The sequence below is a fragment of the Phocoena sinus genome, chromosome 6 (genome assembly GCF_008692025.1).
Source record: "Phocoena sinus isolate mPhoSin1 chromosome 6, mPhoSin1.pri, whole genome shotgun sequence".
NCBI lineage: Eukaryota > Metazoa > Chordata > Mammalia > Artiodactyla > Phocoenidae > Phocoena > Phocoena sinus.
In genome coordinates, this window is record NC_045768.1 from 110,054,173 (window position 1) to 110,081,195 (window position 27,023).

Genomic DNA, 27,023 nt, shown 5'->3' on the forward strand with positions numbered 1-27,023 from the left:
AAGAAAAGGAAGTAGTAATCTTTACCGATAAGGTTCAGTTTTATGTTTTCTTTTGGCCTTTTCCTTGTGGCTTAGAGGAATACGCTTCCATAGCAAACTCCAGTCCCAGGCCCCTCTGGCAAAACCATCTTCATCCCCACCTTGCTGTGGCTCAATGGAATAATCATTCCCATCTATGTAATCTATCAGAGGCACAGTGCATGTGGTTCTGAAACATTTACAGAAAATGAAAAAGCATTTAAGAACCCAAAACTGACTAGTTGAGCATGCCTAACTAGATTATCTCTTGTTACTGTGGGTTTGCTTTTTTTTCTCCCCGACTAGGGGATTTTCATATCTAATGGGAAGTGAATGAATGCTTTGAAAAGTCAAGGAGGCTGTTTTCTTAAGGGAAGGAGAGAGGAGATGTCCCTGGGCTCACAGACACATGTCACGGACGAAGAGCCATGAACTTGAACTTAAATAGGATTTCCTCATTTTCACTGTGGTCCTACAGGCAACACCCTCTTGGTAACTTCCCATTATTTACCAGATTTCCCTGCCTGTTATTTTCCCTCCTTACCCCTCCATTAAACATGAGTGTGTGTGTAGAAAGATAATACCTGTGACACGTTCAGCAGTCCTCCCAACTCCTTGCTGCTTCCTACTTCTTTGGAAGCAGTGACTGTGAAAATCTGTTTTTGTACATTTACTTGATCTTCTTTTCCTACTTCTTTTATTGGGAAAAGACAACTTTTCTTTTATTGCAAAAAAAAAAAAAAAAGTACTGTATTGTATTCCTGCTTTTTAAAAAAACAAGGAAAAAAAATCCCTCAAAACCTGCTGAAGAACATAAATAGTGGCCTGAGAATTTGGAGCAAAAAAATATTATACCTTTTATGTGGGCTTCATGAAAATGCTAGAACTATATGACCAATCAGGTGTAGAGCCAGCTCTACAAAGATAATCGGTATCCTGCTTGTTCCAACGTTCATTTTATCAGAAAGAATTTTAAAATGCATATCTTAAAATGGAGATTATAGTTTTTGACAGCCACCTTATGGTGCTTTTTAGATGTTTAGAAACCAATGAGAAGGGGAAAATTAATGGGGCTTAGAATTTCGATACAGGGGAAAGGTACTTTATTCCCTCCAGACACTGGACTCCCATGGGCGAGTGGAGGGTCCCTGTGGTATGGCCTCCCCTCACCACCCCGAGGACAGCCAGCTTTCACCAGGAGAGGTGAAGGCTGGTTATCTCTCCTTATGATTCTCGGATTTCTAAGTATGTGGTGGAAGGTGTCCCAGAGAGATCTCAGTTGGGTAGTTTATAAGCTGTCTGGTCTGGGGCAAACTAATTAATTTCTCTTAGCCTCAGCATCCTCTTTAGTACAAAGGAGGTAGTAATATCTATCTTGCAGGGCTGCTGTGAGGATTAAATCAGACAGCACGTGAAAATCGTGTCTGATAGATGCTCTGATGATAAAATCCTCCAAAAGTTCTTCCTCTGTCTCAGGCCATTGCCACAGGGACATGTCTTATTTCTTCTAGATTCTGAAATAGTCAGGATTCTGGACTAAAAGCAAGGAAGGCTTTGGGAACTCGAAAACTGCTGCTGCCCATCTACTGTTTCAGACCTTCTGTAAATTGGTGATTACCACATTTCCACAGGATAGCTGTCTACTTCTAAACGTGAAAGGTCCTATGGGAACCCAAGGCCTTGCCACAGGTAAGAGCTGGCCCTTACTGTGTAAAATAATCACTTCAAAGGGCATAAAACCACCCATAGGCAGAATTCCAAAGCATGCTCCTTCAAGCCTTTAGAATGTTACCACAGTGTGTGGGAACAATTAATATTGCTCTTAGAGCAAAGCTTTTGTACCCAGAGGAAGATGATTCTGAGTGAGATGCCCCAGGCTTATCCCAAACGTCTAACTGCCCGCATGTGAATCAACCCCAAGTAGCCACCTAGATCCACCCAGGGTAACAACTAGCTAAAAAAGAAAACTCAACGTACAACTTGATGCACTGAATGGAACTGGAATCAGAAGAATGGGAACATTATTTGTCCTAGGATGAGGTTTACTTTTCAACCAGGAAAGAAAAGAAGCAAGGCAATGTTACCTGTCCTTTGATATGGGAGCTACGAGTGGTGCATACCAGTTAACCGCCACCTCGCAGTGGGCATCGAGGTATATCAAAACCTGGAAAAAAAAAAAGAGGCAGGGTGAAAGAAAACTCATATACAGCATGACGTATATCACCTATTTAAAATTAGATACTAATATAAACTGGCATTAGAGTCAATTTTGATATATAAGTTATGTATTTAAGGTAGCATTTTCAATTTTAAAAAATTAAAAATTAAATGGGTACTTAAAAATGTAGATGATCTTTTAGTTACCGAATCCAAAATGTTGACATAATAGATATCAAATGTGTCCTACCTGTCCAAGTTTAGCCTTCTGGGCACCGATACTTCGTGCCTGAATTAAACCTTCTCTTCTCTCATTTCGAAATACCTTGACTAGGCCATTCCACAGCTTAATATAGTCATCCAGTTTTTCTTTTAAGTGCTCTATGAATAAAAAATTCAGTCAACATTATAAATTATAGTTATGGCTAATAAACCACTTAAGCTATTTTTTAAAATTAACTAATTAATTTATTTTTGGCTGTGTTGGGTCTTCATTGATGTGCGCGGGCTTTCTCTAGTTGTGTTGAGCGGGGGCTACTCTTCATTGTGGTGCGCGGGCTTCTCATTGCGGTGGCTTCTCTTGTTGCGGAGCATGGGCTATAGGCGCGAGGGCTTCAGTAGTTGCGGTGCACAGGCTCAGCAGTTGTGGTTCGTGGGCTCTGGAACACAGGCTCAGTAGTTGTGGCACATGGGCTTAGTTGCTCTGCGGCATGTGGGATCTTCCTGGACCAGGGCTTGAACCCATGTCCCCTGCATTGGCAGGCGGATTCTTAACCACTGCGCCACCAGGGAAGTCCCCACTTAAACTACTAGTTTTCTCAAGAAATGAGGATAGGCAAACAGGACCTTTGAGTACTCAGTAATTTTACACAGACCATACTGAATGTTAAATGTATAGGGAGGTAAGGTGAAGTGTATTACTCGAGTTAAATTTTGAGTTTAATATACCTACGGAGAACTAGCTAGCCTGAGAATTATCAAACCTCTCGCTAAACGTTAAATAAATGATGACTATGCCAACTGACATGAAAACTGGAAAAAATCACATGTTAATATCATAGCTAGAAGCTTTCAGGCACAATAGTTTTTTTGCTTTTGGAAGAAGCAGTGGTTCAGGATTTCTGAAGATGTACTGCCTATAAATAACATGACATGGCCTTCGGGATCCACACAGGGTATAAGTTAATGTTTGTTTCTGAGCCATCTTTCTACTACAATCAGTGTTGAAGGGAGTAGTCTTGGTGTGGTGACGAATATAGTTCCCATCCAGCTGGCAAGTAACAATAAAAGATCCCATTTTCTCTGTAGTTTAAGCATCAAGTGTCTGTATATATATGTGTGTGTATGTATATATTTATAAATAAATCTTTACATATTTATATAATAAATACATATATCATTTCCACACATATGCGTGTATTTTATGAACACACACACATACACACACACACATATATGTTTGCAGTTTGGTAGAGAAATTTTTGTGTTATAAAAACAAGATACATTTGCCAAACTTTCCATCTTGGCTTCCTAGTTGCAAGAGAACAGTTTTTGTTTGTATTACTATGAGCCAATGAAACTGACTCATCACAGCCACAACTAATTCCTGGATCCTTAAAGATGTTTCCTGAAGACACAAAAATTATTTTTAAGTTGTTCAAAATTTTGGCCCATGAATACAAAAACAACCCCCAAAACAGCTGTATTTAGTGATGAGCCCGTGGTTAAATGGGCAAATCAGGCTGTACATTTAATACTTTATTCGTTTTTAAGGAGCTTATAATTAGCAAGATACTCACACATGGGTATTCAAAATTGAGAAGAAAAAATTTTCCATTCTCTACTTTGGTGTCCAGTTTTAATGAGAATTATAAATAAAATTCTCATGCTGAATTACAATGTTTCCCCAGAAAGTGCTGGTAATTTTCCTTTCAGTATAAGTTTTTGTTGTTGCTGTTTTTTTTTAAAAAAGCTCTTACCTTCCTATTTTTTTTTTAGTTCTGTACAGTCCTAAGTGTTTTTTTTTTTCTAAAGCCACTTCTGACTTGCATTAGGTACTTTTTTGGATATGTGATCTAAATATATCTAAAATAAATTGTTACGGCCAGAAACGAGTTGATTGGTGTGCTCTTTAAATTTAGATTCTAGTTAAGGTGACTTTGGCTGCGCTTGGGTCTCACTACAGCGGACAGATCAGTGCCCCGAAGGAGCACGACCCCTTCTGGGTGATGATCAATCCTCCCCAGCCCCAGCCCGGACTGCACGCTGGGCCACCTGACTCGCTGTGGCCAATGAGAAGCAGGCGGAAATGATGTGCACTTGTGAGCGGAAGTGCTCCCGCAGCTTCCTTCCCTGAGTGCTGCGAGGAGGACACGTGGTCCGTGTAGCCCTTTGCCCAGTGCACAGGTGGAGAGGAGTGTTCTCTGTTCAAAGGCCCCAGACCCTTACGTTTTGAGGACATTGTCACTTCCAGAAACCCGAGGGTTCTGAGCAGCCAGCTCTTTTGTGAGGTTGTATAAAAATTAGTTAAGTGTTTTGTCTTTAAAAGAAAAATTATAACTCAGAGTTTTAATTACTGAATATATTGGGGAAAGAAAACAATCCAAGTTTTCACCTAAGTCAGATTTACCAAATGCTGTATAGTTTTACTGAGGATAGGACTGACAGATGTTCAAGGGTGTTTTGAAATTGGGGAGAGTAATTAAAGACCTTCTGTACTTCTGTCCAAGAGTAGCCCCAATCAATGACCCTCCCCAAGCTGTTAAGCTAAGGAGACCCTATATGTAATTGCTTTTAAAATGTGTTACAAGAGGCTGTTAGAGATTTGTAACAACAGAAGCACTGATCACAAAAAAATTAAAGTAAACTGGACAAAACACTTAAGCCCCCAATTTTGTTCTTTCCTTGGGCCAAGCAAGAAAGCAAGATTTTAGAATGGGAAACACCTTTTGGTGTATCTTCACTTTTTTTTTTTTTTTTTAAAGACTATTCTGAGCTTTCTAACTTGTATTAATAACATAGTGGTTCTTAAAATCAGTACAATCATAGACATGGGATTTCTCCAAGCTGTTTTTGTAGGCTTAAGTTTTGCTAAATCTAAAACATTGTTGGCACCAACAATATCACTTAAAAACATATTTTCAAATATTTATTTGAGACAGGGATAGTATTCTTAATGAAAATGATCCCGTTGTAGAAAATTGCAACCAAGATGTCTAAGCTAAAGGCATTTGATGACTGAAAATTTAAAGTTATACATTCCCTGCTGTAATTAAAAATGATTAGTTGAAGAAAGTGGTAGGTTATATTTCTGTTTCTCTCCATGCTAATATATGTATACAAGATCAAGATTCTGCTTGTGTCCTTGCAAAAACAGCAGAGGTTTATCCAGACTGCAAGAGTTCTAAATTAAGTTTTGGAGGAAGCTTTTGTAAAGCCATTTTGAATGGTATTTTCATGCTGCCTATGTTCTGACTTCTTTTCTAACATTATATCCAGTGGTATCACTACTTATACACAAAACCTCTCTGCAAAACTCATTTGCCAAAATGCAGATATCCTGTTGTCATTGACTTGTCTGTGCTCTTTGGTTTTCAAAGTTTTCAAAGGTTTTCAAAGTTTTCAAAGGTTTCAACTCAGTTTTATGACAAGCAAAGAAGAATAAATAACTGCTCAGACTTGGGTTTTAGCAGCATAATTACATGCTGCTTTGGGGTCTGAGCTATAGCATTATCTATCTTTTGATATTTACATCATTAAGAAGATATATTCAGCTTACAATAATGGATCTATTTGAAGAAAAAACTTTTAACTTAAAAAACCCCACTTATCTGGAAAATCACTGCTCCATCTCTCTCTAATCAAGTTGAACCAAAACTAACCGATGTCTCCCTAAATGTGTTAGAGCTTGCTCCATAAAGAGAGTAAAAAAAATAAAACACACTTTCCTTCTATTCAATTATCTTAAATCAAATCTAGAACAAAATAAGCTTTAGTAGGTACTTTCTTTTATAAATGAAAATAGTCCATGGTTTCTGGTCAAATTCAAAATACACTGAAATGCAAAATACAAGCTATTAAACAGGTATATAGGTTTCAGTATATAGATTTGGACGGAGCTTTGGATGGCATCGCAATATACATGCCATTGCATTTTTTCAGTCATTCAATAAATTACCTCTACGATTAAATTTTTATAAAACCCAATGCCCAAAGAATTGGTATAGTATAAGACCGTAGTTAAATACACAGACTTATGAGCCTATAGATTTGGATGCAGCTGTTAATTACTATCTCTGTCACTGCTGGCAAGTTACTTAACATCTCTGAGCCTCAAGTGCAAAATGAAGATGAACAATGTATCACAAGGCTTACTGTCAGAACTAAACAAAATAATTCACATACAATGCTTAGCATAGCGCCAACTTGTTGATAATAGATGCTAATTATTAATTTCTGAAGACTATTTTGAGATCACCTTTTTGCAATTGCTTATAATTATTTTATAGAAAAATGCCGATTCCATAGCCATTACCTTTGTTACTGAAATCGTCAATTAACACGATTTCTGCTAAGTATTTCCTTGGAGTCCTTTTAATTACGCTGTGAACTGTTCTCATGAGGGTGGACCACCCTTCGTTATGGAAGACGATGACAATGCTGGCCGTGAGCAGGTTTTCATCATAATGCCAATACTTGCATCTACAAAAGGAACATTTCATCATATTTATTCAGAGGTAATCTGCAATGTTTGGTTCCAAACTTACTATGACTACGTCTTCTGATTGGATTAAATATTATGGACTTAACTAAGGTAAGTGAATGAAATACATCTTATATTTTAACAGAAACCCAAGGTAGAAGAGGGAAGCTGGTATGAGATGAAGTTACTCATATTCAAGCTACTTCTTCACCAACCAGCACTTATTGCGACAAAGAGAACTAATTTGTGAATTTATGCTTCTCAGCTGGGGATGGTATTAAGGTTTGTTTTCCATGACTTCAACCTCAGTTTATTTTCTACTTTAAAACTTGAGCTTCTGGTGCAAGGGATTTATTTCTCTTGCCGTGAATAAACCACTGTATAACTGTGTTTGAAAGCTGTCCTGTTCTAATATGGCTAAAACATTCAGATAAACATGAAATGGGCTGAAGTGCAGCATACGAGAGACATTCCAAAATTAACTGTTGGATGAATAAACAAAGTTCTAATAGTGTTTAGAGTTATTAGATTGACTAAAGAAGGGTCTTTAAGTGTTTTACGCAAAATTACTTCAAATAACTGTAGCAGGGATAAAGTTGCCAGAAACCTTTTTCTAGTTGGAAAGAACCCCCCTGCCCCCCCCCACACGGTCGGCCCTCCATATCTGCTGGTTCTGCATCTTAAGATTCAACCAACTGTGGATCAAAAATATTGGGAAAAAATTCCAGAAAGTTCCAAAAAGTAAAATTTGAATTTTCCATGGCGACTATTTACATAGTGCCTACCTTGTATTAGGTATTATAAATAATCGATTGAAAGTATACAGGAGGGTGGTGTGTATAGGTTATATGCAAATACCATGCCATTTTATATAAGGGACTTGAGTATCCACGGATAGATTTTGGTATCCGAAGGGGTCCTGGAACCTATCTCCTGGTGGATAACGAGGTACAGTTGTGTGTATATTATACATATACAAGCATATGTGTATACACATATATGTGTGTATGTACACACACACACCCACTTTTTTCTGTTTGGTGATGGGAGAAGAACAAGACGGTAAGAACACGACAGACGAATGAGAACAATCTGAGACCCGTGTTCTTTCTGCAGGAGTTAGCTTTCGAACTAGCATCTGGTGCCTATTACCTTCTCCTTGGTAAGTGGAAAGGAAAGATTTTTTTTTTTTAATCCCAAAGCTTTTCATGGAGGAGTAAAAAGCTTGTTCCCAAGATTAAATTTAAAACCATTAAAGCAGCAAGTAACATTATCAGCTTGATAACCTATACCACCATTATCTAAAACAGGACCTGGCCCAACAGAGATGCAAACAATGTTTTCTCTGGGTATTTATTTCCATTTCAACGTAGTTCTCAATTGTCTGTGTTCTTAGAGGTTGCTTTTATAGAAATACAGACTGAGTCTGGAATCCATTAAATCTTATTTCTTACATCTGCATTTTCTTGTTAAAGGAGTAGTAAGTACCCGCTACGTTCTGAGCTAGGCACTAGCTCAGCATCAAGGAGCAGACACAGTCTCTGCCCTTATGAAGCCCACCGTGAGACACGGAGCAAATGTCTGCACTTCCTCTGCGTGTGACAGTGGGGAAACCATGGTGCTTTGACAGGTGGCCCTCATTCAACCTCAAGACAGGTGGGCAGGAAGGCGTCCTGGAGCCATGAGGTGAGAGTGAGACGAGAAGGATGATTTAAAAAGTACTGACACCAAAGAAGTGAGGAGGAAAAGATAATAGCACACAATGAATTGTGTGCATGTGATTCAGATAAAAAATGAATAGACGGAAGATCTAAATCTTTGGAAGGTAGAATTAAAATATGAAAAAAACTGAAGAGGAAAAGTTACAAAAGGGCATTTGCAGTATAATTACAAATACCAGCATACTTATTATGTGTCAGGCACTATTCTCTGTGCTTTACTTTTATTAACTTATCTAACCTCCCAACATCACAATGAGGTTAGTACTATTAATGTCCCCATTTTACAGATGAGGGGACTGAGGTCAGGGATAAATGACTGCCTAAGATCACTCAGCTAGAGAGTAATGAAGCCAGGACATAAACCTAGGCTATCCTGGGTTTATAAGAAATCTTGTTAAAAGTAAAATGAAAGAAAAAGAAAAAACACTAGCTATACCTCTCTATGAATGGCTAAGAATTGATCTAAGGTCTAAGAACTGATACTGACATTGAATATAATGTCAATACAAGGCACACATCGAGCTTATTATTATGTGATGGGAGCTCTCTCCCCTCCCCCTCTTCCCTGCCCTTTGTGGCCTGGAGATACCCCAGGAATGGGGAAGGGGGTGGGGGCATGGTAGCCTTCGGCAACAAAGAGGGCTTTTCAAGGTTGGGAGGGGCCACGTGTTCTTTCAGAGTACCAAGTTAAAAAATACAGTAGTGGAGGGATGCAGATTTTGAAAGAAGATGTGATGAGTGTTTCTGGAGAGAAACTAACCTGGGCAGGTATGTCTAATTTTGGAAGAGTAGGGACAAATGATCTCCCTCCCCAAAACTGCAAAAACAAGCAAACGCTGTGATGGAGATTCAGGCAATAATTTTCTTCCCTGAGTCTAACCACTGGGCCTAAAGAAGCAGAACTGGATGGGAAAGACACAGATTTTGGTTTACAACAGACACCAGAATTGGTGAAGATATTTAAGTCATGGAAGGAGATTTGGAACTTGCTGATTTCTAAGGCAAAAGATGACAGCTTGGGGAAATGAGCCAGATGAGGACTGTTGGAAACAGAGGGAATGAAGGAGGGGAGGAAGGGGGAAAGTGAAGACGAGAGGGGGCCCACAGCAGACACCTTCCTGTCCCAGGGACTGCTTGGGCAGACCATCCATCGGAAGGTCTGGACGTGCTACCTTGCATTCCTACAGGACAAGGGGACAAGAGCTGGAAGAGAGTGTGTTCCCAATTTCTCCATCTTCCCTCACCTCTGTACGGTTTGGAAATAACTCCAAATATGTAAACTACTACTCCAAATATGTAAATGTAGTGCCAGTAACTACAACTCTTGGTATATATTTTTCCTGTTTTCTTTGTCTTAAAAATTACCAAACAAAAGCAATATTTTTTTTCGAGTCCATCTCTTAAAGTAAGGGAAATAAAAGCAAAAATAAACAAATGAGACCTAATTAAACTTAAAAGCTTTTGCACAGCAAAGGAAACCATTGACAAAATGAAAAGACAACCTACTGAACGAGAGAAAATATTTGCAAATGATATGACTGATAAGGGGTGAATATCCAACATATATAAACAGTTCATATAACTCAACATCAAGAAAAACAAACAACCCAATTAAAAAATGGGCAGAAGAACTGAATAGAGACATTCTTCCAAAGAGGAAATGCAGATGGCCAACAGGCACATGAAAAGATGCTCAACATCACTAATCATGAGGAAAATGCAAATCAAAACCATGATGAGATGTCACCTCACACCTGTCAGGATGGCTATCATCAAAAAGAACATAAATAACAAATGTTGGCGAGGATGTGGACAAAAGGAAACCCCTGTACCCTGTCGGTGGGAATGTAAATTGGTGCAGCCACTGCGGAAAACTGTATGGAGATTTCTCAAAAAACTGAAAATAGAACTACCATACAACCCAGCAATTCCACTCCTGGGTATATATCTGAAAAAACCAAAAACACTAATTTGAAAAGATACGTGCACCCCTAAGTTCATAGCAGCATTACTTACAATTGCCAACATATGGAAGAAACCTAAGTGTCCATCAACAGGTGAATGATTAAAGAAGAAGCAGTGTGTATATATACACACACACACACACACACACACACACACACCAGACACATACATACATACAATGGAATACTACTGAGCCATAAAAAAGAATGAAATTTTGCCATTTGCAGCAACATGGATGGACTTGGAAAGCATTATGCTAAGTGAAATAAGTCAGAGAAAGACAAATACCATATGATATGACTTACATGTGGAATCCACAAAATACAACAAACTATGTGTATATAACAAAAAGAAGAACACTCATAGAGAACAAACTAGTGGGTACCAGTGCGGGTGAGGGGCAATATTGGGGGCAGGGAGGTACAAATTGTTGGGTATAAGATAAATAGGCTCAAGGATGTATTGTACAACATGGGGAATATAGCCAATATTTTGTAATTACCACAAATGAAGTTACCTTTAAAATTTGTATAAAAAATTTTTTTAAATTGAAAAAAATTACAAAAGCAATACACACTTTGTTGTACAAAATCCAAACAATATAGAAGTATATAAAGTAAAGGTAAAAGCTGCCCCCTTCCCTCTCCCCAACAAATCTCACCTCCTAGAGGAAATCATTGTCACTAGTTGTTGTGTTTAGACATTTTATGCTCATGCAGACATATTAAATGTATGTCTGTAGATATGTATATTGATAAGTATGTATAGATTCTTCTTTCATGTATGTATAGCTTTATTCTGTTATCTAATTCTTTGTAACTATTGCACAACATTGCAAAGTATGGCTGTTCCATCATTTTTTTAAATTAAAAAATGTTTTTGGCTGCACCACGTGGCTTGCGGGATCTCAGTCCCCCAACCAGGGGCTGAACCTGGGCCTTGGCAGTGAAAGCCCAGAATCCTAACCACTAGGCCACCAGGGAACTCCTGGCTGTTCCATAATTCATGTGACCTTTTCCTTATGGACATTTCCGCTGGCTCCATGCTGTGACAATGATCATCCTTATGCATAAATCTCTACACCCGCCCTTGCCTGGAATCCTTCCTACAAAAGGCTCAAGACTGTACGCGCATTAAGGACAGGAACCTCATCTGCTTTGCTCACCACCATCTAACACAGAGCAGTTGCTCGATAAATATTATTGAATTGCTCTAAGGGTATCTTTGAAATGCCTCTAGATGTGTTTTCTCCTCTGCGTAATGTCCACTCTCCACCCTACGGTCCAACTATTTTGAGGTACTGTCAAGAATCAGTCAGTCCGTATGGCAGGTGGAGACAGATGCTCTTCTAGCAGGAGAGGGGGAAAATCCGGAGGAAGACCAAAATAGAGCAGATAGTCGATAGACCAGAATAAAAGCAGATGGAAGGAGGGGCTCAAGCCCGGCCTCCCTTTCTGAACTTTAGGGGAGGGGCCCATCGGGGAGGCTGCAGCATGGGGTAGAGATGATGTTGTGGGTATGCGGGCAGGGGGAGCTAAGCAGTCCCTTCCCACCTCTTCTGTGCAGTCTCCTTGGCTCTCGATGGAGCCGGAGAGCGTAGACGTTTCCACCTGCTGTCAGCAACAGAGTTAAGAACCAGGGCTGCCAGGAGCCACCACGTAAGGAGTAAGGCGACGTGCAGGGAAGCGACGGGGTGGACGGCTTAAGCCGGAGCCTGGCCCGCGGGCTCAGAGGATGCCCATGAGAGCCGGAGGGGAGATGAGCGCCCACAGCGGGGCAGGCGTGGGGAGGGGCCCACAGGCTGGGGTGCAGCAGGTGAGCAAGGTCAGTACACCTGGGAGCCAGGAGTGGGTGGCAGGGATGGCGGGTACCGGCCAAACTGCTGCCAACACCTCGAGGGCGCCACCCTCCTGTCGCCCCTGGGCACGGGAGCAGCCGGAGGGATACGTGCACTGCAGGCAGGCATTTGCGCTGGGAGAGCGCGCAAGCAAGTGCCGATGACAATTTAGAGCCTGGACCAGAAGACTCAGTCCTGAGAGAAGCACCCTGTGTTGAGGTCAGACCCCCATTCTGCAGCATTTCTCTCACTTTACTGGCATAAAATCTGTAATAAGCTCCAAGAAGAAGGAGGGCCAACGGAAACACGATGCCACCTTGAAATGGATGAGTTCTGTTACAGACTTTTGAGTAGTTTCTCCTTTCTGGCACTTCATTTTCCAAGAAAGCTTAAAGACCCTCGGCACCAAGGGCATCGCGCTCCGTGCTAGTTATTGCAGAACTCTCTGGCCGCACATACTTATAGCTGATCACAATGTTGTGTTAGTTTCAGGTGTACAGCAAAGTGATTCAGTTATACATATATATACACGTTCTTTTTCATATTCTTTTCCATTACGGTTTATCACAGGATATTGACTATGGTTCCCTGTGCTATACAGTGGGACCTTGTTTATCCTGCAGAGTTTTTCTTAAAAGTATTTTTTACACAATATTTTCATGGTACCTATGTGGTGCCAGGTGCTTGTATCAGAAGACAGGAATGACAAATTTTCATAGTGACTTTTCTATAACTTAAAAAGTCAAAAATAGATTTCATAACCAAAAATGACATGCCTATTAACAATTTCCTTCCATTTTCTCTGTCCCAGCTAGGTTTTTTCAACATCTTTAGTTTGATATAAAGCCTTTATGTATTTAAGCTTTATCAATAAATAATATCTAATTCAGCAGACTATGAAAAACTGGTTACAGTCGGAAGGTTGCTCGGCAAGCCTGAGATCTGATCATCTTGCTGGTTTTTTTTTTTTTTTTTTTTTTTTTAATTTTTGACTGTGTTGGGTCGTTTCTGTGCGAGGGCTTTCTCTAGTTGCGGCGAGCGGGGTCCACTCTTCATCGCGGTGCACGGGCCTCTCAGTCTCGGCCTCTCCTGTTGCGGAGCACAGGCTCCAGACGCGCAGGCTCAGCAGTTGTGGCTCACGGGCCCAGTTGCTCCGTGGCACGTGGGATCTTCCCAGACCAGGGCTCGAACCCGCGTCCCCTGCATCGGCAGGCAGACTCTCAACCACTGCGCCACTAGGGAAGCCCCATCTTGCTGGCTTTGAAATCTCCATGCGTGCTCTTCCGCAATAGGGATTGCTGAACAGACTAAATTCAGACTCAGGCCACCTGTCCCATGGACAGCTGTGGGTACAATGACCACGTCTCTTCTTTGGGTTCCCTGTTCTCACCCCCAGGTAGACTATTCCCTTCTTGATAATATATTCTTTCTTTTGACTGGGCACATAAAATTGAAGCAGGAAATATTATTCTGTATTTAATCATTTTCTCAAAACTCTACCTCTATGCCTTGAAGAGCGTGTATCCCTTTCCTTGATTATTAGAAACTCTAGGATGGTCTAGTTATTTTTCCCCAATGTTCTTATCAATCCTTCTTATCAGTCAGTCTTCCCTTGAGGGTCAAAATTAAGTCTGTACTAACAGAACCCAGTCTTCCTCCAAGATGAAAATGTCAGTTCATCACCACAAGTTCTGCTCATAGCTGGAACAGTGTTTTCATATATTATGTTAATATTCCATACATATTGGTTGATTTGATTTCAAAAATTTTTCTAGGAATACTCTTCACAATGTTGTACTATATCATAGAATACCACATATTTTCTTCATTAATGAATTAGATATTAATGAAAAGGAGAAAAATAAATCTTTAACTTGTGCTCCATTGGGGTTGAAAGTCAAAATCAATGAACACAGGATTAATGCAAAAGCTTTTCAGGATGAAACTCAGTAACTGAGGAAGCACGGTGTCTGCCATGCTTCCTCTGGCATGTTCCATATGGTGCCACAGTTGGGAGGCAAGAAACCCGAACGGTATGAAGGCAGGGACGATGGGTGGCTTTAGCTCATCACGCCTGTAATCTCCATCAGGTCCACACTCCCAATCAGCTCAATCTAAACTAAGAACCACATGCTGGCCACGTGTGCAAGCTTTTAAGCAAGTGCCCTGGTTCCAACCGGGTAGCTGCATCTCAACTTCATCTTCTGGGGCAGAGAGGTGAGGGGCTCAGGTTTATTTCATGTCCAAGTGACCAATGTGTTGGAGAAAAAGGAGAAATTCTTAGCAGAGCAGAATGACTTAGACCAGAAATCCTCTAGCTCATCAAGGCTGACTCCTAAGGCAGGAAGCTACAAAAACCACTGCTTTGCGTAATTCACAGAACAAGCAGCAGGACCGTTATCTGCCCAGATCGCTGGTGGCCTCCTGTGGCCCCGGGCTCTCTGAAAAGCTTGTATCTGTCCTATTTCCATTTCCTCTAGCCTCCTCTGGTAGGCAGTTTCCTGGCATCCCCACAAGTAGTGGGGGACAGCCGTCCCGTCCTTACCCATGACAGCTCAGCTGTCAGTGACCATCAGACAGTCACAGCGCAGTTGGAATTCACAGCTCCAAACAGCCAGCGGCTTCCTAAGGTTACACGGTTGTTGGCCTCTGCAGCAACCGTGGATCGTGTACAAAAACCCTGGGGCGGGAGCCTTGGACGATGGCTTCGAGAATAGCTCCATCTCTGCCGCCCCACCGATGCTCTGGCTTATTTAGTGTCCTGACAAGCCAAGCAAGTGTGAAGGGCATGCTCTCCACGAAGATGGGTACTTCACAGATGGCAGGTGCCAGAGTGGCTCCACGGGGAGACTCTGTCCCTGTGGTGGGGATGAGAGTGGCACCAGGGACCTCGGGCCAAGGGTTTGGGGAGCACTGGCTGGTAGGCAGCAACAGGAAGCCCCCCTGCGTGAAGGAGTCAGGGAAGATTCGTTCCCAGGGTGTTCAACAGCTGACTCCAGAGCTGGCTGGGAAGAATTTGAGGGACCTAAAATTCTAGCACAGCGGATAATGTTTGAGCCAAATAAGTGGTATTTTTCGTATTAGTTACTGTGATCCCATTTCATCCCGGGCTGAAGAAATGCAGTTCTACTGGCTTGTATGGTACATACACGATCATACCTGAATAGTCCTGCGGGGGCCCCGCTAGACCACATGATTTGCTCAAAGTCACAGCTGGTGACAGAAGCAAGATTTAGAAACAAAGCCTTTAAGATTCTTTCCCCTAAACCACAGATTTACCAAGAATTACTCACCAATATATACTTAAAAACAAACAGGAGGGTTTCCCTGGTGGCGCAATGGTTGAGAGTCCACCTGCCGATGCAGGGGACACGGGTTCGTGCCCTGGTCCGGGAAGATCCCACATGCCGCGGAGCGGCTGGGCCCGCGAGCCACGGCCACTGAGCCTGCGCGTCCGGAGCCTGTGCTCCGTAACGGGAGAGGCCACAGCAGTGAGAGGCCCGCGTACCGAAAAAAAAAAAAACCCAAACAAACAGGAAAATGAATTCCTTATTTTTGCTCAACACCCAGGGGATATACAGCCATGAACAGACGGCTGCACTCAGCTCTGTGGAGTGATTTGTGCCCGATTCCAGGGCTGAGAATGCCAACTGCATCAGGGCAAACTAAGAATGCTGACTCTGTTGCTGGGTAGCTGTCTTCAAATGATCTTTTTTCTTTTGAAAAGGAAAACAAATTCGGACAGATGTGTCCACTTAATGATCTGAAATGTCAAGCCACAATTTAGGGAAAAAATCTGGCAGAGAATCCTAGTACTGGACATATGTTCTTGTACATTTCTCCAAAACTCCCTGGGAAAAGAAAAAGAATATTTCACAGTGGAAGCTGAATGCTTCTAGCTATATTGGACTCTCATTTCACACACGCGCTTTCATGCCATATTCTGATTTTACAGAAACACCAGCTTAAACACCAATGTATCTAAGCTGAGACAACCACCACTACCAGGAATAAGGGTCTGGGTGCTATGGCATGGATGTAAACGATGCTAGGGGCATGAACCCATACAGGTTTGCATCTGTAACTTATTTTTATTTTATTTTATTTTTTAATAGAACTTCCTATTGGAGTGTAATTGCTTCACAATACCCTGGTAGTTTCCGTTGCACAACAAAGTGAATCAGCCATATATATACACATGTCCCCAGATCCCCTCCCTCTTGAGCCCCCCTCCCACCCTCCCTATCCCACCCCTCTAGGTGGTCAGAAAGCCCCAAGCTGGTCTCCCTGTGCTATGCAGCTGCTTCCCACTAGCCATCTATTTTACATTCGGTAGTGTATATATATCGATGCTACTCTTACTTCTCCCCAGCTGCACCCTTCCACCCCATGTCCTCAAGTCCATTCTCTATGTCTACCTCTTTATTCCTGCCCTGCAACTAGGTTCGTCAGTACCATTGTTTTTTTTAGATTCCTTATATATGTGTTGGCATATGGTATTTGTTTTTCTCTTTCTGACGTTAATTTATGCTACACCTTATTCCACAAAGGACTTCAAGCAGTTTACAAAGACACACAGAATACAACAATATTACAAAACTTTAAAACAGGAGGGGGAAAAGATGGATAAAGAAAGAACAAGAAGAAAAAAGAGGAAGCAAAAACAAGATTTTAAAAGTGCATATGTGAGGGCCAAGGGGTCCTGCGTGTACAGTCCTGGGACACCCTTCACAGAGAAGACACTCAGGCGGCACCCCCTGAGCTGGGCAGCAAGGTGGCCTTGCACCCCACCCCCGCCCCATACTTCGAATGGATGGGCCACAATTTGGCATGAATTTTCTAGCAGGGAAACCTGGTCAGGACTGTGTTAAACAAACCAGTTGTTCGGAAAGAGTGCGATATTCTTGGCGCAAAGACCAGCTGGGATGTTTTTTCCAGGGGGCCTCGTTATGGTAAACGCAGTGATGAGCCTCCCTGGGCTGTCTTCCTAGAGGCTGTCAGTGGAGACCAACGGCACTGCACCAAAACACAAGTCAGTGTAACAGTTGCGTGGAGACCAAGTTGGGAATTTAAGTTCAACACTGATTTGAAGATCACACTTTGCAAACATTCCTTAAAATGTTTACTGAGTACTTGTAGTGAGGTGGATGGACCTAGAATCTGTCATGCAGAATGAAGTAAGTCAGAAAGATAAAAACAAATACCATATGCTAACACATATACATGGAATCTAAAAAAGCAGTACTGATGAACCAAGGGGCAGGACAGGAATTAAGACGTAGACATAGAGAATGGACTTGAGGACACGGGGAGGGGGAAGGGGAAGCTGGGACGAAGTGAGAGAGTGGCACTGACATATATACACTACCAAACGTAAAATAGATGGCTAGTGGGAAGCAGCCGCATAGCCCAGGGAGATCAGCTCAGGGCTTTGTGACCACCTAGAGGGGTGGGATAGGGAGGGTGGAAGGGAGGCTCAAGAGGGAGGGGATATGGGGATATATGTATACGTATAGCTGATTCACTTTGTTATAAAGCAGAAACTAACACACTATTGTAAAGCAATTATACTCCAATAAAGATGTGGAAAAAAATGTTTACTGAATCATCTCCTATTCCGTGTTTCATCCCTCAGTGAGTGATTACATGCCTTCTCCATGTGCTCTGATTTCAACAAGGAAGTCACCTTGACCACGTGCGGGACCCGTATTTCCAAAGGCAGATTCTGACCCTGGTAATGACGGAAAAAAAGATGTAAACTTACAGGGCAGCATGGTGACTTTAGGCTGGACTGAGCAAATAATTTCCCCACCAGAGCATGGTTAGGTATTAAAGGAGTTATCAATATAGGCCAAAGAACATTTATTTATGGAAGGTCTTAAACACTGATACTAATGTTCCTACAGCAAAATGAGGATATAAATACACTAGATGATGTTTTGAAGACTCAACTACAAAACTCTGAATACAGATGTGGAAAAGAGTACATAATGTACAACAGTTAGCAGAACAGGCAATTTCTGGGGCTCTAAGAATATATGCAGTATGTTTAGCGATTTACCTTCATAAAGGTATGAAAAAGACATGTTGCCGGTTTAGCACGTCGTATAATGGATACATATGTGATGTTTAATAAATATTGTGGAAGAGGAAGTGGGTAATACTGTTTCTAGAAATCATTAAAGCAGTATCCTTCTTTTCCTATATTAATTGAATGATCTTCTCTCTTACATCTTTGCTTCATTGTAATTTTCCGGAACTTAATGCATAGCCAAAAGTAAGCTGAAGTTAGTTATCAAAAGGGTTATGCTCAGAGATGGGATGCTACTGTGAAGGTAAGTGAGTGACAGGGAATGTTCATTCTCACCCCGAAGAAGGCAGACAGATGCCAGGAAGTCTCAAACCACCACTTTGGAAAACACTGTAGCTCATTAAACACTGCCAAAGGAACTCAAGGACTGAACAGCTGTGAGATCACAAGTGAGGTGACTCATCAATTTGTTAACTTTTCTCCTCAGAGGCCCTGGGTTTCTAATAGGTGTACAGATGGGCCACACACAAGGGAGACGATGACCCAAAAAGAAAGGAAAAAGGAAAACGGCAACACGAATCTCATCTGTGTGGGGTGGCAGCTGACAGAGCAGCGGGGACCAGGGGTGTGTTGCACGGTGAGAAGAATCAAGGAAGCACCACCAGGCACGAGGAAAGGGTTACTAATCCTTTGTTCTGGCTGGTCCACGGGGATCCGTCCTGCTGAATAATCCTTGTGCGGCACAAACACCGAGCCAGTAGCTCGGTCATCACAGCAATGTCACAGCAAGCAGGGGACCAGTGAAGGAATGTGGCCCTCCCTGCATGGCGCATCTTTGTAAAAACTCCTGCCTGGCTGCCAGGTGATTTTTATTCTCCTCTTCTAAGTTTTCTGTTCAATATATATACTTCCCTCTTTCAGAATATTTAGGAATAAAATTGCTACTTAAGACAACTACAAGTGAACAGAACATCACTTAGTAGCTTCGAAAGCTTCACAAGCATCTAACCCCTGGGCAAGAGGTCCATCCTGGTACCTCTTTTCTAACTAAAACCATCCCACGAAGGCTTCCCAGACCTGGAGTTCCCCGTTTCCCCCGGCATTCACCCAGTGGGCGGCTTTGCCCCACTGCATCTTTTCTAAGCAGCGGGGGGCACATTTTATAGAAACACTACTATTTATACCCATTTGCATTTTGATTCAATAGTAGGCTATTGGACAGAATTGCAAATCAGACTGCAGGTGCCTGTGTTTCACTGCTGCCATTTTTCCCTCCTGATACCAGCTGGTTAATTATGCCGTCGAATCCCATCACCCTGCTACACTGGTAGAGCAGGGGGGCGACACAGAACGGGGTGCAGGAGGATAGCTGTCCCGAGAGCAGACACCCTGCCCAGGAGGGGAACGGGACGTACACACAGAGACGTGAGAGCTCGCGGGGGAAGACATCTTATGTGGGGGCCGGCTGCCAGCTCGTGGAGGTTTATAAATCGGAACAGGAAAGTCAGCTCCTTCAAAGTGCCAGGATAGTGTTTCCAGCATCCCTGAATAAGTATGTTTAATTATCAGCATTTTAGACGTGAAGTATTCCATGTGGAAGAAAAATTATACTTCTTCAAAATCCACCCAAAGTCTCAGAAATCAATCCTAAATATTCTGAAGCAGTTTTTAAAAACTGTATACATTTTGCAGCAATTGAGATATGTTCAATTATGTTGCTCAGGGGTAAAAAGGGTTGCCTTTTAAATTCCTCTCAATACCTAAATGGACATCACTGGTTTATTAACACATACGCCCACCCCCAGTTCCCGCACTCTGAGCCCCTCTGACAGGCCTGGCCATGTGCCCACCGTGCTTGCCTGGTGTCTGCTGACCGGAGATGAGCTTCATAGCACCGAACCCCACAATGACCTCTTATATACTAAGGCCTTCGTGAGCGAGGAAGCTGTTTCTGCAGCTTCCTCATTTCCTAAGACAGTAGGATGCAGAAGCCATTTTCCCCCTGCAATTTCTATTCACAAAACACTGTCATTTTAAAAAAGGGCATTTTTTCCCCCTAAGCTGCTAAACTCAAGACCTCAGAGGAGCAATTTAATTGAACCCTGTGGCTATATAAAGTCTTGTTTTCTGAAGCTGATGCCAGTCTGTTAAGTCTTTCTTCTGGCGAGCACAGACTACCATAAGGGTTACCGTCACAGTTGAAAGGAAACAAGTTTGACTGTATTTGCCTCCTAAGTATTCCCACTTTAATTTTAAAGATTTCTCAATGAAAGGATCCATAGCCTTACATAGTGCCAATAGCAGTACTTTCCTGTACCCCTGCAGAATTGTTAAAAACTAGTGGCTAGGGCTTCCCTGGTGGCTCAGTGGTTGAGAGTCCACCTGCCGATGCAGGGGACACGGGTTCGTGCCCCGGTCCGGGAAGATCCCACATGCCGCAGAGCGGCTGGGCCCGTGAGCCATGGCCGCTGAGCCTGCGCGTCTGGAGCCTGTGCTCTGCAACGGGAAAGGCCACAACAGTGAAAGGCCCGCGTACTGCAAAAAAACAACAACAAACAAACAAAAAACTAGTGGCTATACTTCAAAGTACATTTCATTAACATTTTGTATTTTCCGGTTCTAGAAATATGCACACATGTACGTTATCTTGCTCTTTTCTGCACAGGACTTTTGTAAATAATTTGCCCACGGGACTTCCCTGGTGGTCCAGTGGGTTAAGAGTCCTCACTCCCAATGCAGGGTGCCCGGGTTCGATCCCTGGTTGGGGAACTAGATCCCGCATGCCGCAACTAAGCCCCGGCGTAGCCAAAGTGAATAAATAAATAAATGTTTTAAAAAATTATTTGAAAAAAAAATAACTTGTCCACAATCAGCTGGGGGCGATATCTGCGGTTTTATTGGATCCTGCTGGTATGTGAAACCTTCCCAGCACCAAGCCTGCAACTTTCCCTTCTCAAAAGCTGTCCATCCCTTTTCCGGCGTTATGACAGCTGACTTCATGGCCATGGCCCATTAGACCGTGTTGTGCTCCTCCGAAATGAAGGCTGAAGTAAGAGTCAGGTGGGATGGTCTTTGCTCATGTGCTACTGGAAAGAATTTCAATCACTTCTCTCGAGGAAGAGGGGAGATAAAATCTTGAAATTAATAAATGTTCCTGATAAAAAGTCTAGGCTAGGTACTAGGAAATTAAACAGACTCAATACAGCATCTAACCACGTGGGTGAGTGATGCATTGGGGCCTGAGAGTAAGATACTACCACTTTTACACGGTCACCGGTACCTGAGAAACTCAGGTTAGGTCTGCTTATCAACAGAGACTATTTCAGCACTACATCTAATAAATATTCTGAACAGTGCAGCATACCTCCTGGTTCATGGCCCCTGCGCTGACTGCAGCAGCCTCTGTGAGCCCATCCTGGCATGATTCCAGCTCCTTCCTAAGCCTCTTTAGCAAGAAGACAGTAAAGGAGGTATGGGGGGAGGGGCGGAAAGGAGGGGTGGGAGGCAGAAAAGAAAGATGAATGGGGGGTGGGGTACACTGAATCGCAACCAGGCCAGTTTATTTCTGTTCTTTGAATGGAAAATCTTAATAGTCTATGCTCTTTGGTCTTGACATTTCTAAAAGCCACTGTCAGATTTTCCTTCCGGTGTAAATTAACAAGTAAAAATATTTGGTCTATTAGATTTACTATTTTTCAGTGTTACAAAGATTTGCATTTACTCTAATGGGATATTGGGCGCTTTGTCCATTAACTCTATACTAAGTATTTCTGTGATTAACCTGCACTCTATACTCAAATATACAAAAACACAGTGGCTCCTTAGTATTCGTGGGTTCTGTCTGTTAATTTGCTTACTCTCTAAAATGTACTTGTAACTCAGAATCAGTACCTGGGACATTTCTGTGGTCATTTGACAACACGTGCAGGGCAGGGAAATGCGAACAGGTGGGCACAAGATGACGCTCTTACTCTGGTACTGTGAACATGTCCTTTACAGCGCCTGTTTAGTCTCCTTCTTTCTTTCTTTCTTTAAAAAATTAATTTATTTTTGGCTGTGCTGGGTCTTCGTTTCTGTGCGAGGGCTTTCTCTAGTTGCGGCGAGCAGGGGCCACTCTTCATCGCGGTGCGCGGGCCTCTCACTGTCGCGGCCTCTCTTGTTGCGGAGCACAGGCTCCAGAGGCGCAGGCTCAGTAATTGTGGCTCACGGGCCCAGTTGCTCTGCGGCATGTGGGATCTTCCCAGACCAGGGCGCAATCCCGCGTCCCCTGCATTGGCAGGCAGATTCTCAACCACTGCGCCACCAGGGAAGCCCTAGTCTACTTATTTCTTATTTTGTGCTTTTGGTTGCTGATTTCGCTGTTTAACGTGGCCCCCGAGGTTGGGCTGCAGTGCTGTGTGGGGCTCCTATGTGTGTGAGGTTGTGCTGAGCCTGATAGAGAAAGCATGTGTGTCAGATAGGCTTCCTGCAGGCATGAGTCCTAGGGCTGCTGGCCTTGGATCCAATGTTACGATGCAACAGCACACTAAATAAGGTGCCTTTAAATAGAAACACACATAAAACAAGGTGATGCACAGATCAGGGATGCAAAGGTGCTAGAGGCGTGTGAGCACCTATCCCTGTGTCTCCTCCGGCCGTGATGCTTCTGTATCCCTGACCCTGTGTCCACAGGGGCTTTATGAGCATCACCACCATGAATGATGAGAACTGACTGCCCATCAAAATGCACACGCACAGAAGCTACATGTCAGCGGCCAGCTATTAAGCCTGTCAGTCTGGACTGCCCACTACAAAGGGGAAGCGTGGGGGGAGGGGTGGATTTCTATTTACGGGCAAACGCTTCTGGCTCTCAAAACAACCTGCAGGGTGTTAGAGGTACAGGCTGAATTACATTCTCTACATTAAAATTAAATGTATGCTTCGAAAACATTTATTAGACCAGAGAAGAAAACTTTAACCAGTAGGGTCATAAAAAGTCATGGTAAGGTGGGAACATTCTGTAAGATATTCAGGTATGCTTTGTATAAAAATGTGCCCTGAAAACTGCAGGAAGCTGCCAAAAGAAGAGAAAAAGAGATTGAGAGATCAAGAAGAGAGAGAGAGAGAGAGAGAGAGAGAGAGAGAGAGAGAAAGAGATTTTCAGCACTTAGCAGCGGTAGGAACAAAGAAATGAGCCTGTTTCACTGGCAAACCTACCCTTTTAAAGGACAACGTGGTCTCTTGCTTAGATGACAGTATAGGCTCCAAAGAAGCTTAGAGCCAGAAGAAATACAGGGTTAACTTGGAAAACAGATATACCTCTCATGTGACGGTGAGGGTGACGCGCCCTAAGGATAAGGCTGAACACACACCTCGTGCGATGCGAGACCCTCGCAGAGCAAGAGCTTTTGTAGGGTCTCTGCCACACCAGGCGGGGGTGACCTCCGACAAGTGGGGCTCACGTTACCGACTGTGTCACATGCCTTTGACGTTCTTTATCACATTTAATGCTCAAAATAATTTTATGAGCCAAGTGCTATCACCCACATTTGCCAGAAGAGGCTCTTCTGACCCCTCTCAGCTCTGTGTGAGGTCCCTGCCTCTCCGCATCCGTGGGCCTGGGGCTCCCAGGCACCCGCGGCCCCTTCTCCTTGGGCTCAGGCCCAGCCCGCTGCCCCAGCCACTCCAGGGCAGGGCCACTGCAGAACCCACTGGGTGGGGGGCTGCAAGCTCCGACACCCCTCGGCCGTGGAGATGTGCCATCCAGGAGGTCTACAGACAATTTAGGGAAAAGCTCCTTTGCAGCATCTCCTCAGCACTCAGGTGACAGGGTTGCACGACATTGGTGGGTCTGCCGGATCCCTTAACACTGACCCTCTACTCGAGGACCACACCCACCTGGCCCTCTGCTCTCCCTAGAACGGCTTCTTCCAACTTAGATACAAGCAGAGGCCCTTGCTACAATGAGTCAGGATTTTCAGTGCCTACAGTTAAAGAGAGTCACTTTGCAATTGATAAGATACTCCCCTTTTACGCTGACGTAGAGAATGGACTTGACACGGGGCGGGGAAGGGGAAGCTGGGACGAAGTGAGAGAGTGGCATGGATATATATACACTACCAAACGTAAGATGGATAGCTAGTGGGAAGCAGCCGCATAGCACAGGGAGATCAGCTCGGTGCTTTGTGTCCACCTAGAGGGGTGGGATAGGGAGGGTGGAAGGGAGGGAGACGCAAGAGGGAGGGGATATGGGGATGTATGTACGTGTATAGTTGATTCACTCCGTTGTACAGCAGAAACTAACACACCATCGTAAAGCAATTATACTCCAGTAAGGATGTGAAATAAATAAATAAAAAGATACTCCCCTTTTGTTCCTAAGTAGAACACTTTATTACTGCCAAGACGCTTCATACAGAGCACAGATAACATGCTTACACGACTCTGATGAGCAGACCTCCCTGGCCTTCTACACGTGTGGAGAGAGGCCCGGGGAGACAGCACGCCTCCTGTGGCTGGGTCATCCTGGAGGCGTGCCTGCTCTGGATTTCCGGTTCCCTGTCCACGAAATGAAGGAACAGTGACCTCTCCGGCCCCTTTTGGCGCTAGAATTCTGAGTCAATGGAATATTCAACAGACGACGAGCACGGTTCCTGAGGTGCCCACGCCATTCCCTGTGAAAGCTGCCAGGTGATCGCGGAAGTGGGATCTCGGGCCCTGGTTCCCATCCACTGTGACTGGTGGTCTGCTAACCGTGTCACATCACGGGGAAGAGGCTGGTGAGGCTCAAGCATAAGCCACACGAGGAAGGGCAGGGAGTGATGAGCTTTCAGAACATAAAGCAAGTCTTTCATGCTCTAAAAACCATGAATATATGTATGCACTTTGTGTGAGGAAAGAACGTGACAAATATTCACCAAACAGTAGCTGCCTCTGGAAGGGGAAAGAGGTCAGGACCCCTTTCTTGGTCGATGCGGCAAAATGGGCTTCCTCCACCCCCGGGGCTGGCACGCAGGGCGGGTAACAGGGGCAGCTCTCCCAACAGGATCCTGTCCTGGAGATGCTGGCAGGGTTGGTCTTGGTGACACAGAGTGGCTGACTGTCTCCTAGTTCATCCGTCCTGGTCCCCTTCCTCCTTCCGTGGAAACCAAAGAAGGGTGAGCCTGGGGTCCTGGCTCACCTGAGGACCTCACCTGCCGGACGGCCTGAGGTCTCCCCGCCAGGGCAGGACAGTGTCATGTTGCTGCAGGGCTGGAATCGATGCAGCACATGCCTCTGCCAGGATTCTGCATCTATTGTGACTTTCCAAGAAGAGCTGTCACACCTGGTAGGGCCTCAGGGCCCCCAGGGGCAGAAAGAGGCGGGACCCACACTCGGCTCAGCTGGAGTGGTAACAGCTGCACACCAGCTGCTTGCTGGCTGGTTCTACTTGGCTCTGCGTCTAGAGGAACGTGAGGAAGACCCAGGGGAGGATGTAGAAACATAGAAAAAAGTACTTTGAAAACGGAAAAGACCTTGGTGGACGCCTAGTTCAGTGGTTTCCAAACCAGACGGAGGAGCCGGGGGGTGTTTTCAAGGAGATGTGAGAACCAGAACACACAGGTGCTCCCTAGGAAGCCGTCGGCAGAGAGGATTCTGCCGATTCTGTGCAGGAGATGAACTAAAAACACTGACCACTCCCTCTCTTTACAGATGAGGAAACGAGACTCAGAGAGGACTGTGGGGCAGTGTGTCCTCAGAGAACTCCTGCCCTGTCAGGACAGAGCTGTGTCATCCGCGTGTTACACTTTATAGTGGATGCTGATGGGACAAAGAAGACAACTTGGTCATCCCGCAGGGTCGGCTTTGCCTTATCGATGACATTTTGTCCTATATCATAACCACTCACGTCTTAGTCTTAGTTACTATGGCTTTGAGTGCATTCTTGTGATTCCATTGTATACCTGCTCAAAGTTTTGCAATCATTAGAATAGAAATAATAAGTGCTTTCTGACTACTCAGGTATTATATAGAAGACTTTTTTTTAATGGAAGAGGGGGTGAAAATAATCAATGCATGGCAAGTCCTCAGGTTGCTATAGTTCCCTCGTTAAAAACTTGGTCCCAAGACTAATTTTAACTCCAAAACTTAATTTTTTTGGTCTATATAAAAACTGCAGATGATAAAGCACCATTTTTTGTCTGGTAATTTGCTGAGGGGGAAGGTGTTGCATGGACTAGCTTTATAGATGTCCCCAACCGACGAGTGAGCAGTTTGGAAGCTAACTTAGGTCACCTGAATCATGTCTGACCAAACGTTTTCATCATGTTAATACTACTGACCTCATTTTATGATACATTTATATGATAATTTATATATTATCTGTAGAATTTAGAAAATATAGACAACTCGTGTGCACTGTGCTATGAATTCCTGAAATTGTGATCAATACAAAATATTGATTTAATAAAGTATCCAACTGATAAACTGTTGAACTTTGAACCTTGGGGTCTGAATCCCTGTTTTCTCCCATGAGTTCCTTTTCTGAATCATTTAAATTATTACGATGACGGTAAACTACTCCAAATTTGGGGGCTGATCGCATCATACCATTTGAAAACACTGCTGTCCCAA

At 43.5% G+C, this 27,023-nt stretch overlaps 1 protein-coding gene across 3 annotated transcripts in view; it reads right to left on the reverse strand.

Moving 5' to 3' along the window:
* GALNT7 (polypeptide N-acetylgalactosaminyltransferase 7) overlaps positions 1 to 27,023 on the reverse strand; it is a 120,132-nt gene that overhangs the window by 19,734 nt on the left and 73,375 nt on the right. For 2 of the 3 annotated variants that reach the window (XM_032634658.1, XM_032634660.1), the window contains exons 3-5: positions 6,710 to 6,876; positions 2,426 to 2,556; positions 2,103 to 2,182 (exon numbers count right to left, since the gene is read on the reverse strand). In XM_032634658.1, coding sequence (XP_032490549.1) covers positions 2,103 to 2,182; positions 2,426 to 2,556; positions 6,710 to 6,876 — 378 coding nt within the window. Of the gene's footprint in view, positions 1 to 25; positions 209 to 2,102; positions 2,183 to 2,425; positions 2,557 to 6,709; positions 6,877 to 27,023 lie in introns of all 3 variants that reach the window. The other variant, XM_032634659.1, reaches the window with a different exon arrangement.